The sequence below is a fragment of the Condylura cristata genome, unplaced genomic scaffold (genome assembly GCF_000260355.1).
Source record: "Condylura cristata isolate star-nosed mole 26May11 unplaced genomic scaffold, ConCri1.0 scaffold00041, whole genome shotgun sequence".
Lineage (NCBI taxonomy): Eukaryota > Metazoa > Chordata > Mammalia > Eulipotyphla > Talpidae > Condylura > Condylura cristata.
In genome coordinates this window covers 4,320,159-4,338,432 of record NW_004567142.1, presented here as the reverse complement: position 1 = coordinate 4,338,432, position 18,274 = coordinate 4,320,159, and the positions used below count along the sequence as shown (strand labels likewise).

Below are 18,274 nucleotides of genomic sequence, written 5' to 3'. Positions count from 1 at the left end.
GAAGGTCAAGTTAACACCATCCACCAGGAGAGCACAAGAGTCTGCTGCTCCAGCTTTTAAAGCCTCATGGCCCCTCTGCTCCTCCCCTCACTCCCAACAAGCCCCGTTCAGTCAGTGGGTTGGAATCTGGAAAGTTCCACCTTCTAACTTGGAACATCATCCACTGCCTCAGAGGGTTGTTCCTTGCAGCCATCCTGAAAAACGAGAAGCCCTAGGACACAGCAACCATGGCGAGAGGCTGCAGTCACTGTGGCCCCACTGGGTGACTAGGAGGCCATTCCTCCAACACCTGTGAAAGCAAGAGCTGACTGCAGCTGTGGTGGCCAATGAAGGCCACACATAAATGCAAGCTTACTGAAGAAGGCAGAACGTCAGTCAGTCAGGTGGAAAACTGGGAGAAGGGTTTTCCCAAGAGAAAGCAGTCAGCGCAAAGGTCCTGGGGCCATTTTCCTGCTTACACAGTGTGTTCAAAGAACTGGGAGAAGGTACATAAATGAGGGGGAAAGGGCTGAAAATGGGGGCAAAAAATATTGAGGAGCAGACCATTTGGGATCTTGTGGGGCATGAGAAGTGACTGGACTGTTATGCTGAGATGGGGACAATGGAGGGTTGGGAGCAGAAGAGGTATGTGAACTAACTTATATGTAAAACAGGTTTCCCTGGCAAGAAGAGACAGTAAGATGTGGGTGGGAAGGGCCAAAGTCAGGATATGATCCAAGAGGCTACTGCAATGGCCCAAGCTGAGGTGGTGAGAGGTGGTCAGGTTCTGGGAAGAAAAGCCAGCTGACAAATCAGATGTGGGAGTGTGAGAAAAAGATAGGGTCAGCCATGACAGGGAGGTTTTGGGGCCTGTGCCACTGAGCTGGGAAGGCAGTGGGTGGGGTAGGTGGAAGTTTCCTAAATGGCCTAAGCTGTTTAATGCCTCTGGGCCCATGTACACTCCATCCTCCCCCTGACCTGGAATGCCCTCCCTTCTCTATGTCCCACTCCCAACCTCACTCCCACCACAATCAAATCCAAAGGGCACCATTTCTTGCTCTTCAAGTGATCCGGGCTCACTGTGGAATATCATCCTATGTCCACACACACCCTATTCTTCCTCCTCCCCAGGGGGATGGTTGGAGTTCATCAGCTAGCAGCTTGTGTTAAGCAGGTGACATGTAAGAGGCAGCAGGAGGCACCCTGGTTTTAATCTGGCAGAAAATATATAATAGTAATTGACATTTCTCTAGCACTTCCTACTAATCTGGAAATGTTAGACATAACTTGCAAATATTTGGTCCAAGGTCCCTCCCTCTGCCTCAGCCCCTGGTCCTAAACTATCACCAAAATTGGCACTGTCTCCTACCAAAACACAGCCTGAAGTAATGTTTCTTTTCTTTTTTTTTTTTTTAAGATTTATTTATTTATGCATACAGAACTAGGGTACAGGTCAGAGGTGGGGGTGGTGGTGAGAGGAGTCACCAGAAACAGGGTGGGGAACAGAACAGGCAGATTGACAAAGTACACTGCTGAGGGGAGCAGGGGGGAGACAGGAGAGGCCTGTTGTGCCATGTGGGTTACCTCCTTGGCCAGGGATCAAACTTGAGCTGCAGCGAGCTTCAGAATGCTGAGCTTTAACTCACTGAGCCACCAGGAAGAGCCCCTGAACTCATTTTAACTAAAATCTTTCCAAGCCCAAAAATGTGGTGAGAGTAGCATTGTTTTTACCATTTTGCAAATTTCTTTAATGTCTACTTAGCAAGAAGTGGTCAGACACTTGTAGCTGCTTCTTGATTTATTACAACATAGCAGACTGTAGCTTTTGGAAAACTCTAGGATACATTCTTTTTCTTTTTTTTTTTTTTAAGAAGATAGATTTATTTATGCATACAGAACTTGGGGTACAGGCCATAGGTACAGGGGCCATGAGAGGACTCACCAGAGACAGTGCGAGGAACAGAACAGGCAAACCAACAAAGTAGACTGCTGAAGGGAGCAGCGGCAAGACAGGAGCGTTTTGCTGCACCATATGGGTCACCTTCTGGGTCAGGGATTGAACTCATACTGCAGCAGTGCCAGCTAGCTTGCAATGCTGCATCCTAACCTGCTGTGCCACCAGGCAGGGCCCACATTCTTTTTACTTAAAGACTTCTTTTTATTTATGTATGCATACAAGAACTGGGGTGTAGGCCAAACCCCTGTACCACCAGGGAGGTGCCTCCAGGGCACAGTCGTTAAAAGTGAAAAAGGCAGGTAAACTTTCAGTGTTTGTATGAAAATAATATTGCCCTTTCAGGGAACCTGCCCACACCTTGAAACTTTAGAAAACAAAAGTGTCACCATAAGTTTGGAAGTTGAACTAGACCTAAAGCATATACTTTCTTAAAAGTATTTATCCTCCTTACTGGAACTGGCCATGGAAGATACCAAACCGGTTCTTTCACTTGCTGCCCAGAAAGCTGAACTCCAAACCTAGAGAAAGTCTTTTCACAGAGGAGTTTATTCCAGGTAGCCACCAAGGGAACAAGCAGGATTGGCACCCCAGAAACAGACTGCACAAAAGGCAGGAGTGCTGTGAGGAAAACGTGTGTGAGGAGTGCAGGATGTGAGGGAAATGCGGACTTGGAACTTCCAGGTCCTCAGAACTGCTGGGTAATCTAGGCTTTCGTGAGTCAGGGTGTTTGATTTTCTCACAGGGAGTGTCTCTTCCAGTCCATCATCTGGCAACCGTATGCAGATGTTTGTTTTTGATGTTACTATCAACCTCAAAGGAGCAGAGAAATTTTGTTAGGTGTGTGACAATCAACAATCCAAGTTTCTGGGAATGCAGTTGAAGAAAATTCATTCTTTGCCAAGTTAAAGGTTAATCCCAAAGAGGAGGTTGGGGGAGAGAGACCATAAGGGCGGGTTAGTTTAATTCCCCTTCTTCCTAATTTGTGGTCTGAGGTGGGGGGTGGGGCTCGTTACAAAATGGAGGGGCTCCAGATAGTCACAGGTTTCACCACACAGCAGGTATTGAACAAATCAGCTTATGCAGTGATTTATACTTAGAATGTATATGTTTCAATTAAAAATTTTAAATCATTCATAATTATACATATATTTATGTCACAACATCTTACATTTAATGTAAAATCTTTAATAATAAAATTTAATAAATATTTTAAATCTTTAATTTTTTAAATAAAAATTAAATATAAGAAATAACTTGTTGTTATAAAAACAGACAGCATAACTTTGTATGACCTTTGAGATTCTAAAAATTTCCAAATCCAAAACACATGTAGTCCCCAGAATTTCAGATGATGGACCTGTTAGAAATCTTCCTAGTAGTGATTCCCCTGCTTCAATCAAGAACGCTGCTATGTCCTGATTAATTCCATCTCATTTAAACAACAAAAAAACCCCTCTACTCAAGACCCACAAGCGTGATGTCACAGCCCGGTTGAAAAACCTTCCTCGATCCCCTGGGACAACGACCCCCCCCCCACGCCACCCACCTCACCCCCCGGCCCAGGGCAAAGGAGCAGGTTTAACATGTTCCCTGCTTCACCCCCAGCTCTGGCATAGGGCCTGGCTAAACACACAGTAGGCGTTTAATAAATGTTGAGAGAATCAGGGAACACACAGCGAGTCAGAGACAGAGTTAGAAGAGCAACCACCCTGTGCCGCTCCCCAGGACTCAAGAATTCTTTCCAAAGACCTAGGCTGCAACCCTCCAGCCCCTTTCCACCCTCAAGCACTTCCTTCTCGGAAGATGCTTCACCCGAACCTCCCTTCTGGATAAACCAGAACTACATTTCCCGCAAGTCTCAGGGATGGGACTACACTTCCCATATGCCTCTGCTTCTACCCGGTTCTGTGCCCTTCAGCCACCCAGGCTAATTGTATTTCTTTTCAAGCCCTCTCCTCCAAAGCCGTTCCGTATACATAAGAAATTGTCAGTCCAAGATCCATGCACCCCTTTACCTCCTCTTCTCCGCGAAGGATGTGCCTTAGTTTTTCCAAATGAGACCCCAAGAGACAGCGCCCTTCCCCTCCCCTGGGGCTCCTAAGCTGCGGGGTTGCGAGCCGTCTGTGCCTATTGCGCCACGAGGCCACGGCTGCGCGTTTTGGACCCTTGGGGGGTGTTGGACCCCTGCCGGGCCCGGGGCGGGGCCGGCTGTGCTGGGGCGGGGGTGTTTGGGTCGCCTCCGCCCGGTGCTGTGAGGCTGAGTCTGGGCTGCGCATCTCCCGCCCAGCCTCACCCGGGAGGGACACATCGCAGGTGCTTGGGAACCACGGAGACGTCCGCTCGCAGGGTGGGAGTCGGCGCTTCCGGTGTGTCTGCAGCTCGGGGTGTTGTGGGGTGGGATGTTACCCCCAGACGGCGGCGGCCGGGCACGTGATGTGTGCGTCCTTGTCTGTTTTGTCTATGTCCCTGACGGACCGAGTTCCAGTCCCCACTTTGCCACTTCCGGCTGTGTGCCTTGGGGCAGGTGACTGCACCTCGCTGTGCCTCAGTTTCCTAATCTGTACTATGGGGATGATAAAAGTACATGTCTTAGTGGGCTGTTGTGAAGATTAACAGATAATCTGTGTAAAGCGTTCAGAACAATGCCTTAGTGCAGAGTAAATGCTTAAAAGAATAAATGAATCAAATAAACTATCATCATTTATTTTGTATGAAGCAAGTGCCTATGGTGGGTAGTATATGTGTGTATTTGTGAGGCATGTGCCTACGTGTATCTGCAGAGGGCACGTTTGCATTCTGGTATGTGGTATGTATGCCCGTGTCTTTAGATGTGTGATGTCTGACTATGGGGGGGTAAAGTGTCTTTATCCCCTTGTGTGAAATGTGCTTTTAGGTGATATGAGTCCCTGTGTGTTTAGTTATGTGATATGTGTAGCTTTGTGTGTTGCTTGTGTCTCTGTGTCTGCATGTTTCTCTGTGTGTGATTATGTATATTTATATGTGATGGTGTTTATATTGTTGAGATATATTTGTGTTTTTGTGATTTATGTAGCTTTCTATGCATTGTGATTTGTTGGATGTGTTGTGTGCCTACATCCATGTATGAGTTGTGCCTATCCGTGTGTATCTGTGTATGTGGCATATGTCTCTGTGTCCACATGAGTAAAATGAGCCTGGGTAAGAGATCTGTGTATCTTTTATGTACCTGTATCTATGTACGTGTTTGGTGTGGAATTGTGTGTGCCACGTGCAAATCCCTCCATGTGTCTGCTCTGTGTCTAGTCATGCATGTGGCATGTGTCTGTATTAGTGCATGTCATGTGTTTGTGTGCAAGTGGTGTGTAGCTTGTGTTTATGGATGGTCTTTGTTGCCCATTTGCCTGTGGAATGTCTGTGTGTGCCTCGGCATGTCACTGTGGCATCTGCATGGATCTCTGTGGCGCACATGTCAGTGGCATGTGTAGGTCTTTGTGATGGTGGCCCTTCCTGTGTGGCTGGGTGCATCTGTGCCAGGGGCTGCCTGTGCATTCCCAGTGCAGCCCATCTTCCCTGCGTCTTTGTGTGTGAAGTGTATGTGTCCCCGTCTGCTGATGGCTGTCCACCTTTGTATGTGATGTGCTTGTCTATGAGGGTCCCTGCGACGTGTCAGCCATGTGTGGGCTGTGTGTGCCTGACATCTGCATCTTGGTGTGTAGCACACGTGTCCATACTGGTGGCATGTCAGCAGTGCTGGGACCAGGCACTGTGGGCCCTGTGCCCCCCTCCTTAAGGGTCTCCTGGTCCCTGACTGTCCCTCCTCCTCCCCTCCCTCCTCGCAGCCAATGCTACTGGGGAGCCAGTTACCATGACTACGCTCCATCCTCCCTCCATCCTCCCTCCTCCCACCCTTCTTCTGACAGGCTTTCTGCTCCCCCAATCCCTGCTGTCCTCGGGGGCGGGGCCCTCATTCTCCCCCCCCTCATCCTACCCTCTCCCCCCCCCACCCCAGCAACCCCGGCTCCCCAGCTCCTCTCCTCTGTCCGCCTCTCCATCCCTTCATCTGTCTGTCCCTTCAAAGAGGGGGAGGGGGCTACCTGAGCCAGTAAGCACCCCTCCCTCCCCCTGTCCTGCGTCTCCTGCCCCTCTCCTGGGCCGGGGGGAGGCCAGGGTCGCGCGGGTCCCCATGGCTGGGGGCTGAGGGCCCGCCCCCCCCTCCTCCCCAGCCGCCACCACCTCCACCTCCCTTCCATCCTCGACAAGATGCCTGCCCCCGGCGCCTTCATCCTCCTCGCGGCCGTCTCCGCCTCCGGCTGCCTGGCGTCCCCGGCCCACCCCGGTGAGTCGGCCTGGCCATCCATCCGGCTGTCCAGGGGCCCCCGCCCCCAGTCTGGCCTGCCCCGGGGTCGGTCTGCGGGTCTCCAACCCTATCACCTGGGTGCGCGTTTTCCCCGCAGCGGAGCCGTGGCCTGGGGAGCGGCGGGCCCATTCCTCTGTCACAGGGCCTGTGGGAGGGAGGTTGGGGGGCTGGGTGGGGGGTGGGGGGTCCGGTTAGGCAACATGTGTGTGTGCACAGGCGCGCGTGTGTGCAGGTGTGTGCAGGGAGCCGGCAGAGGCCAGGGCCTCTGGGAGAACTGGGGGCGGAATACTATTTCTAAGGGGGGCACAGCACCCGAGGCTGGTTTGAGCTTTGGGGAGACTCTGGGGGCTTGCGGAGTTCCCTTCTCAGGAGCTTAGGCTAGGGATAGAGGACATCTGTATGCTCCAAGCGTCTCTGAGAGACTGGTCTCAACCCCATTGACTAGAGGGTTCCTGCACGGGGCAAGAATCCTTTCCCAGCCTGCAGCTGGGGGTTCACCCTCTTCTCCAAATAGGGGGTAATGAGGCTGTTCGTGGGAGCGCATTTTAAATCCTGAGAGCTTCAGGCTGCACTATCACTCCTCTTTTCCCTCAGTCCTCAATGGAATTTATACAAGCTGGGGGTGAGGTGACAGGGAGGAGGGTCCCAGCTTGGGGGGAGAGGAGGGACCCCACCCCCAACCCAACCACCTGAGAAGGCCTCAAACTACAACTCCCACAATGCCTTGGGCCAACCGGCTCTCCGGCCAAGGAGCCCCAGGTTGCAGAGCGTCATGGGATTTGTAGTCCATGCCTGGGCAGGATGGGAGGGGCATGAAGCACGGAAGCCAGGGGCTTGAAGCCGGGACCCCAGCCCAGTCCTGTACCCACAGATGGATTCGCCCTGGGTCGGGCCCCTCTGGCTCCTCCCTATGCTGTGGTTCTCATTTCCTGCTCCGGGCTGCTGGCCTTCATCTTCCTCCTCCTCACCTGTCTGTGCTGCAAACGGGGCGATGTGGGTTTCAAGGTGAGAAGCATGTGGAGATTCAAGGCGGGGAGGAAATTCCATCAAGACCTCCTCTAGCCCAGGTGGTTGGTGGGGGAAGGAATCTGGAGGTTTAGGATGGAAGCTAGGCTGGGAGTGGGGGAACAGTTCTGATAAAGATGGGGAGACATATAAGGATGGTGTATTTCTACCCTGTGTTCTCCTATCCCTTACCGCTCCGGACCCAGGAGTTTGAGAACCCTGAAGGGGAGGATTGTTCCGGGGAATATACTCCCCCAGCAGAGGAGACCTCCTCCTCTCAGTCGCTGCCTGATGTCTACATTCTCCCACTGGCTGAGGTCTCCCTGCCCATGCCTGCCCCACAGCCGTCACACTCAGGTACTGCCCACACCCTGACTTCATCTTCTGGTCCCAGGGAACAGGGTGGAAGGCCTTGAGCATCACCCCTCAGTCGCCAAGCTGTTAAGTCCCTGAGTAGCCAAGGGGAAAGGCAGAAGCTGGAAGCAAACGATCTTGCGAGCAGCCTAAAGAGGGCAGAGCCTTTGGTGGAAGCCACTGCCTAAAGTAAAACCAGATTTGGCTCTTCTTGTGTGGTCATTATGGGTGAAATCAGTCTAGCTCTCTACCTCAGAGACATCTAGCAGCAGGCTGAAGTCATGCCATAGGATCCTGGGACACCAAAGGGAAGGATGGGTTGGTTGGTGGAATCTTGTGGGTGGCCGATGAAGACATTGGCTTAATGCTTTTAGCTCAGACCCCACTGAGTTGGGGGATGTTGGTGGCATTTGGGAAGAGAAAGAGGTTCAAGCCTCCCTCTTTGCACCCACCCCTTGCCTTTCCACTCCCCACCCCAGACATGACTACCCCACTGGGTCTGAGCCGCCAGCACCTCAGCTACTTACAAGAGATTGGGAGCGGCTGGTTTGGGAAGGTGAGTGAGGCCAGGGGTAGCAGGCAGTGGAGACCCGTGAGATCTGGACCTGGGCTTCTATTGTGTGTCCACCTATTGCTCATCTGATGCCCACCTCCTCTCCCACCCCATTCAGCCCACCCATTGCCCTTGCCTCTGTCCATCTCTCACCTGCTCCCACCCTCGCCATCCTCCCCCATTTGTCAGTCAGCGCCTCCCTCCTCACTCCATTGACCACTCCGCCTGGCTACCTGGTTCTCCATGCGTCCGTCTGTCCATCTTTACACCCATCCCTACGTCCATCGGACTCTGGGCCTGTGAGTCTCTCACCCCTTACTTGGTAGGGGATGAGGGTGGTGGGATATGAAGGGAGAGGCTGGAAAGGAGGGGGAGCTGGCGTCCGTGAAGTGGGGTGGAGGTGGGCCCAAGGGACAGGGACGCCTGCACAGGCTGACTTCCCGGTCCCCCTTGACCAGGTGATTCTGGGAGAGATTTTCTCCGATTACACCCCGGCCCAGGTGGTGGTGAAGGAGCTCCGGGCCAGTGCAGGGCCCCTGGAGCAGCGCAAGTTCATTGCAGAAGCACAGCCGTACAGGTATTCACTTCTCCGTGAATGTGGGCTCCAGGGGCCCGCATATCCAGGTCTGTGTTCCATGGAGGTCACCTTTGGGAGTGAAAGGACTACAGTGTGTGGTCAAACTAGGGCTTGAATCCTGAATCTTTGCCTTTTCCAGGCTGTGCCAACCAGTGGAAAGAATTTCCCTCTGAGCTTTGGTTCCTCTTTTGGAAAAAGCCAGGGATAGGGAGAGGCAGTGGGATGAGGGCAAGGGCGGGAAGCACAGAAACTGAGCTAGACGCCTGCATTTGAACTTCAGGATCCTAATCAAGAAGTCAAGGGCAAGTAGCCCCAGCATCCTCGTGAACTGCCATGTTTCTTTCTTCAAGCCCTACTCGTGGGTGAGGAAGTTGTAAAACAGATGACAGACCAGAGCCCCACGCTAGCCCCCAAAATAGCCACTGAGGAACACTGTCTCTTCACTCACCCCTGTCCCCACTGGGAGGTCTGGGAAAGCAGGACATTCTCTCTCTTCTGCTCAGTCTCTCTCTATTCTAAAGGCTTCAGAGACAAGGGCTAGATGAACAATTGCTAGACAAATGCCTTGTGAGGTAGTGAGTGCCCTGTCACAGGAGGGTGTGTGTACAGAGACCTCTTAGCAGACAGTCATAGAAGTGTTTGCCCCTAGCGACACCGACATTGGACTCTGCTATGCCCTTACCCTAAAAACTCCTGCGGCTCATTACTGCCTGCACGATAAGTCCTGCTCTTCTCTACAGCCCTTGTAGGACAGGCCTTGCTAGGCCTGATACTGTTCCCTGCCTGCCTCTGTCCCTGCACCCCAGCCGCCTCCACTGGCCCCTCCTTACTGACCCATCAACCTCTTTTCTGCATCAGGATCTTTGTGCTTGCAACTCTTTCAGTGGAGACTGTTGCCCCTGGCTCGACCCCACCGGCGGCTTCGGTTGTATATTTCAGAACTGAGCTCAGGTCTCCCCTCCGTTCACACGTGTCACATCTAAGGTGGAGTGCTCTGGGATACTCCACACATCAACTCGTGACTTTTCTTCATAACATGTAACCTAGTTTGTCTGTTCACGCGCCTGTCTCTCCCTGGATCTGTGCTGGCAACTACTAGCCACACATGGCTATTTAAATTTATGTTAAATACAGTGAAATCAAGTGAAAATTTCATTTCCTCAGCCACACTCAACACATTACAAGTACTCAACTGTCACCTCTGGCTGGTGGCTTCCCTGTTAGATAGCTTCCATCTAGAATGCTTCCCCCTTCACAGAACTTCTAGAAAATTCTGGGGGAAGGGGTCTGCTTTGTAACCTGAGTACAAGTGCCATCTGCCCTGAGAGCTAGAGGCTTAAGACCGATCCCAACTGGGCCACTACTACCTGCTGTATGACCCTGGGGAGGTTACTTTACCTCTCTGAGCCTCATTTCCTCTGGATCAAAATAGGAACCATCTTCCTAACTAGCAGGGTTGCTGGAAGGATTTGATAACAAAAATGTCCCACCTTGGCTCACATGAGTAGGTGTGCAGTCCAGTCAAGCTTCCTTCTACATCTGCCACCCTAGATCCTCCACATTGGAAGTCCCAGCTATTTTCAAGGCCCACCACCTGCCCTCTGGATACTTTATTACTCCTTTGTCTAATGATTCTTCTATCTAGCAGGAGCTGGAGACATTTCCAGGTGGAGAAGGGTAGAGCTGTGGTTAGAAGTAGGGTCTGGGCACTGGCCCGCACAGTTCTCCCAAGTTCCTGCCTCTTGACAAAGGGAAGTAACTTAAGGCACACCTTTCCCAAGCCAGGCTCTGGGCTACAAGCCTGGAGTGCTTTCATCTGTTCCCAGACCCATAGGCATGTTAGTTTACGTTAGCTTACTCTTTGGACCAGGGATATCTAGGACAATCATGCAGAAGCAGAACTTTCAAAAATAAACAAGTCTACAAACAAAAAGAAAAAAAAGGAAACTAGGAAGTGGTTATCCTTGGTTCAGGGTAAAATCTTTCCTTTCTGTTGGACACCTAGTGGCCTATTGTAGGGGAATTTAGGCATGAACAAAACCCCCAGAGCTTTGTCCTAGCCAAACGAATCACCTAGGGATGAGTTAAATAAACAAACAAAGAAAAGGAAACTACCAGAGAATGACCAGCCGTGAGGGAGTCAGACAGAGTGTGACAGAAACCTGGGAACTCTGGAAGGCATGGAGGGGAGGCTGGCTGATAGGAAGGAATCAGGCATGCCAATCAGTCGTCCAGCTCAGGCCTGGGAAGCATTGTGGGAAGTGTGTTCCAGGGAGAGAGAACTGCAGTTGCAAAGGCTGTGAGAAAGTTGGTTTAAACGTGGGCAGTATTAACATCTAACAGAACATTAAAGTGGCAAAATCTAAGCAACAGTAGTAGCTTTGACTGTGCCCTACATGTAGCTCCTCTCTGATGTCATGAAGCCCCTCCACGCCTTGGGAGGGCATTACTGTTCCTGTCACATTTTACAGTGCAGGAAAACCAAGGCAGAGAGGGCTATTCTGGAGTTACACCTTGGGGAAAGGTGGAGTCCATTCATCCCCCTAGCTGGACTCTTACCCACAGTCTGAAGATACAGGAGGGGCATGCACACGCACGCGCACGCGCACACACACACGCACACACACACACTGTTGTCAGGGGAGGGGGCGGGGAGGAGAATGAAAGTTTTTGGGGGGGTAATGTGGAAGTTGAGGCTTGAAGGATAAGGAGGACTGTAATAAGAAGAGGGCGGTATCCACAGAGAACAGTGAGTGTGACGGGCTGGCACCCCAGCAGGTTCCTGTGGTGTAGAGATGTGCACCAGTGAGAAGTGATGTTGTGGAAGGTGGCGGGGCCAGCCAGAGGGGCAGGAGGACTGAGTAGCAAGCCAGGCTGTGAGCAGGCAAACAGCAGATCAGGGCCAGACTGAAAGGGAGAGCCTGGAGGCAGGAAGGTCAGGAAGGCCGAGAATAGGGTCCAGGAGGTGAGGAGGAGGCTTGCATCTGGGCTGTGGGCAGAGGCAGTGAGGAAGGCTGGGAGGCGGGTAAGGAGGAAGGAGGGGCAGAGCAGTACCCAGAGGTCTGGCCTGGAAACTGGGGGACAGGATGGGGGTGTGGGGAAGGAGTAGGTATGTGGTGGGAGAAACCCTAAGGTGAGGAAACTGATCCAAAAGAATAGTTTGGTCTCCCTGGGAGGTGGAGGTGGGCAGGGCTGGGGTGTGACAGGTCTGTTTCCTGACCCTGTCTTCCCCTACCAGGAGCCTGCAGCACCCCAATGTCCTCCAGTGCCTGGGCGTCTGTGTGGAGACCTTGCCCTTCCTGCTGATTATGGAGTTCTGTCAACTGGTGAGGCTCTGCAGGTGGAGGGTAGAGTGGGCGCTGGATGGGGTAGGTGTCAGGCAAGTATAGGGTCCTAGGACTCTGGCAGTAACTCTGTAATCACCTAGAGGTGATGTGACAGGAGCCGTGATTACTCAAGTGCTCATTATGGGTGGGTCCTGGCCCCACCGGGTGCACTGAACTAGGGTGGGTGGCAGGGGAAACTGAGGCTCAGCGGAGTCGCCGCCAAGTGCAGAGCCCCTGTCCTCAGCCCTGAGTGACTACATGCGTGAGGGCCTGGTGCTGACCTCTCCCGGTCCTTCCTCACAGGGGGACCTGAAGCGTTACCTGCGGGCCCAGCGACCCCCGGAGGGCCTATCTCCAGAGCTGCCCCCTCGAGACCTGAGGACACTGCAGAGGATGGGCCTGGAGATCGCCCGCGGGCTGGCACACCTTCACTCCCACAACTACGTGCACAGGTGGCCACTCAGGGAGCCACAGGGGAGGAGCCATGGGGAGTTGGGAGGGTCCGTACTACCTAGGGCAGGAGGGGCGCCTCCGGGGTTGGGAGGAAGGCCCCGGGGGAGGGGCGAAAGGAGCAAGGGCGGCAGATAGGAAAGGGGAAAATGGGGGGGGGGGGGAGAGGAGGCGTCAGCGGAGGAATGAGGAGTCGCGGTGGGGTGTGGCAACAAAAAGGGGAGGGGCCGAAGAAGAGGTCCGGAGAGGGAGAGGCCTGGAGGAGGGCCGGAGGAGGCGTTAGATGGGGAGGGGTCAGAAGGGGGAGGGCTAAAGGGAGAGTGGTCAGTAGAGGGCAGGTTAGACTGGGCGGGGTTAGGGGAAGGAAGAGACAAGGGGAGGGGCCGGGAGTGGTGGGAGAGGGAGGGGTTAGAAGGTTTCCAGAGAAGGCCATGGGAGCACGGTAGAAGAGGAGAAATGGGGGTGGGGGGTCTGGGCCTGCACAGCCCCCTTCTCACCTCGCCCCCACACCCCAGCGACCTGGCACTTCGTAACTGCCTGCTGACCTCTGACCTCACCGTGCGTATTGGAGACTACGGGCTCGCTCATAGCAACTACAAGGTGGGCTGCCCTCCTTGGGGACAGGGATGGGTAGGTCGCGGCAGGGGATGCTTGACCCTGCCCCGGCTGCCTCACAGGAGGACTACTACCTGACTCCTGAGCGCCTGTGGATCCCCCTGCGCTGGGCAGCGCCCGAGCTCCTCGGGGAGCTGCATGGGACCTTCATGGTGGTGGACCAGAGTCGGGAGAGCAACATCTGGTGAGAGGCCTGGCTGAGGGCCAGGAGGCTGGGAGGTCATGGGGTGTCACCTGGTTCTACAGGTGAGAGAACCAGCTCCTGTGGGTGGGAGGGGAGGCCCCCAAGAGGGCCAGGACGGGGCGCTGACCTCTCACTCTTCCTTTGCGACTCCCAGGTCCCTAGGGGTAACCCTGTGGGAGCTGTTTGAGTTTGGGGCACAGCCCTACCGCCACCTGTCAGATGAGGAGGTCCTCGCCTTCGTTGTCCGCCAGCAGCACGTCAAGCTGGCACAGCCCAGGCTCAAGCTGCCCTATGCAGACTACTGGTGAGGGGGGTCTGACCCCGATACTTGACCTCCCACCCCTCTCCCAGGGAGGCCCCTGGAGCCCCCATCTCCGTTTAGACATCACTGCTCCATGACACCTCGAGAACCAAGGAGACCTCCTCCTTACTGCTTCTGCCAGCATGTACCACTTGCAGGGGGAAACTGAGGCATGGGGGGGGCAGAACTGTTGTCTGAACCTCTTTTCTCGAACCCAAAAGACCATTGCTTGCTTGACTCTAATTCCAGAACTCAGAACAGGACCATCCTCTTAACCATCACTTCCTCATGCCAGCCCATGCCCTCTAGTTTCTTCACTCCCTTTTCTGTCTGGATCTTTGCCCCACCCTCTCTGGGCCTCCGCCCTGACCCAGTAGCCCACCCCAGCTCTGCCTCCCTCACTCTTGACTCCTCCCTTTCCCCCAGGTATGACATTCTGCAGTCCTGCTGGCGGCCACCTGCCCAGCGTCCATCGGCCTCTGATCTCCAACTGCAGCTCACTTACTTGCTCTCTGAGCGGCCCCCTAGGCCCCCACCACCCCCACCCCCACCCCGGGATGGTCCCTTCCCCTGGCCCTGGCCCCCTCAGCACAGCGCACCCCGTCCCGGAACCCTGTCCTCTCCCTTCCCCCTTCTGGATGGCTTCCCTGGGGCTGACCCTGATGATGTGCTCACAGTCACGGAGAGCAGCCGCGGCCTCAACCTTGAGTGCCTGTGGGAAAAGGCGCGGCGTGGGGCTGGCCGCGGTGGGGGGGCACCCCCCTGGCAGCCAGCATCCGCACCCCCGGCTCCCCACGCCAACCCCTCCAACCCTTTCTATGAGGCGCTGTCCACACCCAGCGTGCTGCCGGTCATCAGTGCCCGCAGCCCCTCTGTCAGCAGCGAGTACTATATCCGTCTGGAGGAGCATGGCTCCCCACCCGAGCCCCTCTTCCCCAGTGACTGGGACCCCCTGGACCCAGGTGTGCCTGCCCCCCAGCCCCCCCAGGCCCCCTCCGAGGTCCCCCAGCTGGTGTCCGAGACCTGGGCCTCCCCCCTCTTCCCAGCGCCCCGGCCCTTCCCGGCCCAGGCCTCAGCTTCAGGCAGCTTCCTCCTAAGTGGCTGGGACCCCGAGGGCCGGGGCGCCGGGGAGACTCTGGCGGGAGACCCGGCCGAGGTGCTGGGGGAAAGAGGGACCGCCCCATGGGCGGAAGAAGAGGAGGAGGAAGAGGAAGGCAGCTCTCCTGGGGAAGACAGCAGCAGCCTTGGGGGTGGCCCCAGCCGCCGGGGCCCCCTCCCCTGTCCCCTATGCAGTCGCGAGGGGGCCTGCTCCTGCCTGCCCTTGGAGCGGGGGGATGCCGTCGCTGGCTGGGGTGGCCACCCTGCTCTTGGCTGTCCCCATCCTCCAGAGGACGACTCCTCCCTGCGAGCAGAAAGGGGGTCCCTGGCCGACCTGCCCCTGGCCCCCCCCGCACCGGCCCCCCCCGAGTTTCTGGACCCCCTCATGGGGGCGGCGGCGCCCCAGTACCCCGGGCGGGGGCCACCTCCCGCTCCCCCCCCCCGCCGCCACCTCCCCGGGCCCCCGTGGACCCAGCCGTGTCACCCGACCCCCCTTCGGCTGTGGCCAGTCCCGGCTCAGGTCTGTGGTCTCCAGGCCCCAAGCCGGGGGACAGCGGCTACGAGACCGAGACCCCTTTTTCCCCCGAGGGAGCCTTCCCAGGCGGGGGGGCAGCCGAGGAGGAAGGGGTCCCTCGACCGCGGGCTCCCCCCGAGCCCCCCGACCCAGGAGCGCCCCGGCCACCCCCAGACCCGGGTCCTCTCCCACTCCTGGGGACCCGGGAGAAGCCGACCTTCGTAGTTCAAGTGAGCACCGAGCAGCTGCTGATGTCCCTGCGGGAGGACGTGACAAGGAACCTCCTGGGGGACAAGGGGGCAAACCCCCGCGAGACGGGGCCCAGGAAGGTGGGGAGAGGCCCCGGGAACAGAGAGAAAGCCCCAGGTCTGAGCCGGGACCCCACAGTCCTGGGCAACGGAAAGAAAGCCCCAACCCTGAACGAGGACCTGAGCCTCCCTGTGAACGGGGTGACAGTGCTGGAGAACGGGGCACAGAGAGCCCTGAGCATCGAGGAGAAGATGGCAGAGAATGGGGGCCTGGAATCCCCAGAGAGAGAAGAGAAAGTGCTGGAGAATGGGGAGCTGACACCCCCAAGGAGGGAGGAGAAAGTATTGGAGAATGGGGAACTGAGGTCCCCAGAGAGAGAAGAGAAAGTGCTGGTGAATGGGGGACTGACGCCTCCAAAGATCGAGAAGATGGTATCAGAGAATGGGGGCCTGAGACTCCCCAGGAACACAGAGAGGCTGCCAGAGACTGGGCCTTGGAGAGCCCCAGGGCCCTTGGAGAAGATGCCCGAGAATGGGGGTCCAGCCCTCACGATCGGGGAGCCAGCCCCAGAGACCTTGCTGGAGAGAGCCCCGGGGCCAGGCACGGTGGCCTTGCCCCAGAACAGCGGGGAGACAGCCCCTGGCCCCATTTGCCCAGCTCCCAGGAGCGGAGTACTGGAACCCGGGACCGAGAGGAGAGCCCCCGAGACTGGGGGGGCGTTGAGAGCCCCCGGGGCTGGGAGGCTGGACCTCGGGAATGGGGGCCGAGCCCTAGTGGGCATGGCGATGGCCCCCGGCGGCGGCCTCGGAAGCGGCGTGGACGCAAAGGCAGGATGGGTAGACAGCACGAGGCAGCAGCCGCTGCCGCCGCCGCCGCCGGCGGAAGTACAGCCGAGGAGGCCGGAGCCAGTGCCCCAGAGACCGGAAGTGGCCCCCGAGGGCGAGCCCGGGGCCCAAGACAGCAGAGCCGGCGGAGACATGGCACCCAGCGGAGAAGGGGACCCCCGCAAGCCCGAGAGGAAGGGCCCCGAGATGCCACGACTGTTCTTGGACTTGGGACCCCCTCAGGGGAACAGCGAACAGATCAAAGGTGAGGAGGCCACTGGGAGCAGGGGTACCTAGAAGCTGAGGTCTGGCCTCTCCAGGAGGTTTAGGGCACTTGAGGACCAGGGTAGCAGGCAGGTCAGGCTGGGGATGACAAATGTCAACGCAGGCGCTCCATTCCTGGCTCTGCCCCTCCCAAGTTCTGTGACCTGGGACAAGTGGCCTGTCTGCTTTGTGCCTCAGTTTCCCCATCTGCTAAGATTGGGTGACAAGGATAGCACCTACCTAATAGGGTTGAATGAGTTAGGGTTTCTGCCGCCTTTTGTTGGTGAGTAATTTTATTACTGCGGTTTACTGAGGCCTGGGGTCATAACTCAGATACATGCAAGGGATGCCAGTAGAGGGAAATGAATGAAGTAAACTGGGGGCAGGACAGATTCGAAAAGGAATTGCCTGGTCAGGTGGGCTTCTCAACCCCCTGGGGTGTTGCTGGCTCCCACTTTTCTCTTTGAAAGCAGAGTTTCCTTTGTTTTCCAGACTGGCTCGAAGCCAGCTCAGGCAAAGCTGATCTGTGGGCCAACCTGCCAGTGAATGATCACTGGCTTAAACTTCCCAGCAAACTAAGGTGACCGGCCAGTGTGGCAGACCTCCTGTGTCCCAAGGCTGGGATCCAGGGCTCCCTCAGGGGGGGCAGAACTGTTGTCTGAACCTCTTTTCTCGAACCCAAAAGACCATTGCTTGCTTGACTCTAATTCCAGAACTCAGAACAGGACCATCCTCTTAACCATCACTTCCTCATGCCAGCCCATGCCCTCTAGTTTCTTCACTCCCTTTTCTGTCTGGATCTTTGCCCCACCCTCTCTGGGCCTCCGCCCTGACCCAGTAGCCCACCCCAGCTCTGCCTCCCTCACTCTTGACTCCTCCCTTTCCCCCAGGTATGACATTCTGCAGTCCTGCTGGCGGCCACCTGCCCAGCGTCCATCGGCCTCTGATCTCCAACTGCAGCTCACTTACTTGCTCTCTGAGCGGCCCCCTAGGCCCCCACCACCCCCACCCCCACCCCGGGATGGTCCCTTCCCCTGGCCCTGGCCCCCTCAGCACAGCGCACCCCGTCCCGGAACCCTGTCCTCTCCCTTCCCCCTTCTGGATGGCTTCCCTGGGGCTGACCCTGATGATGTGCTCACAGTCACGGAGAGCAGCCGCGGCCTCAACCTTGAGTGCCTGTGGGAAAAGGCGCGGCGTGGGGCTGGCCGCGGTGGGGGGGCACCCCCCTGGCAGCCAGCATCCGCACCCCCGGCTCCCCACGCCAACCCCTCCAACCCTTTCTATGAGGCGCTGTCCACACCCAGCGTGCTGCCGGTCATCAGTGCCCGCAGCCCCTCTGTCAGCAGCGAGTACTATATCCGTCTGGAGGAGCATGGCTCCCCACCCGAGCCCCTCTTCCCCAGTGACTGGGACCCCCTGGACCCAGGTGTGCCTGCCCCCCAGCCCCCCCAGGCCCCCTCCGAGGTCCCCCAGCTGGTGTCCGAGACCTGGGCCTCCCCCCTCTTCCCAGCGCCCCGGCCCTTCCCGGCCCAGGCCTCAGCTTCAGGCAGCTTCCTCCTAAGTGGCTGGGACCCCGAGGGCCGGGGCGCCGGGGAGACTCTGGCGGGAGACCCGGCCGAGGTGCTGGGGGAAAGAGGGACCGCCCCATGGGCGGAAGAAGAGGAGGAGGAAGAGGAAGGCAGCTCTCC

General features: G+C 56.5%; 1 protein-coding gene across 1 annotated transcript in view; it reads left to right on the top strand.

Annotated features, from left to right (window-relative positions):
• Positions 1-6,015: 6,015 nt before the first annotated feature.
• The window catches only part of LMTK3 (lemur tyrosine kinase 3), a 19,114-nt gene continuing 6,855 nt past the window's right edge, over positions 6,016-18,274 (top strand). The window contains 12 exon segments of the mRNA XM_012733493.1: positions 6,016-6,251; positions 7,144-7,277; positions 7,484-7,634; positions 8,111-8,187; positions 8,643-8,761; positions 12,000-12,087; positions 12,391-12,539; positions 13,053-13,137; positions 13,215-13,336; positions 13,491-13,640; positions 14,064-15,166; positions 15,169-16,587. Of these exon segments, the coding sequence (XP_012588947.1) occupies positions 6,176-6,251; positions 7,144-7,277; positions 7,484-7,634; positions 8,111-8,187; positions 8,643-8,761; positions 12,000-12,087; positions 12,391-12,539; positions 13,053-13,137; positions 13,215-13,336; positions 13,491-13,640; positions 14,064-15,166; positions 15,169-16,587 (3,673 nt within the window). The 5' untranslated portion in view covers positions 6,016-6,175.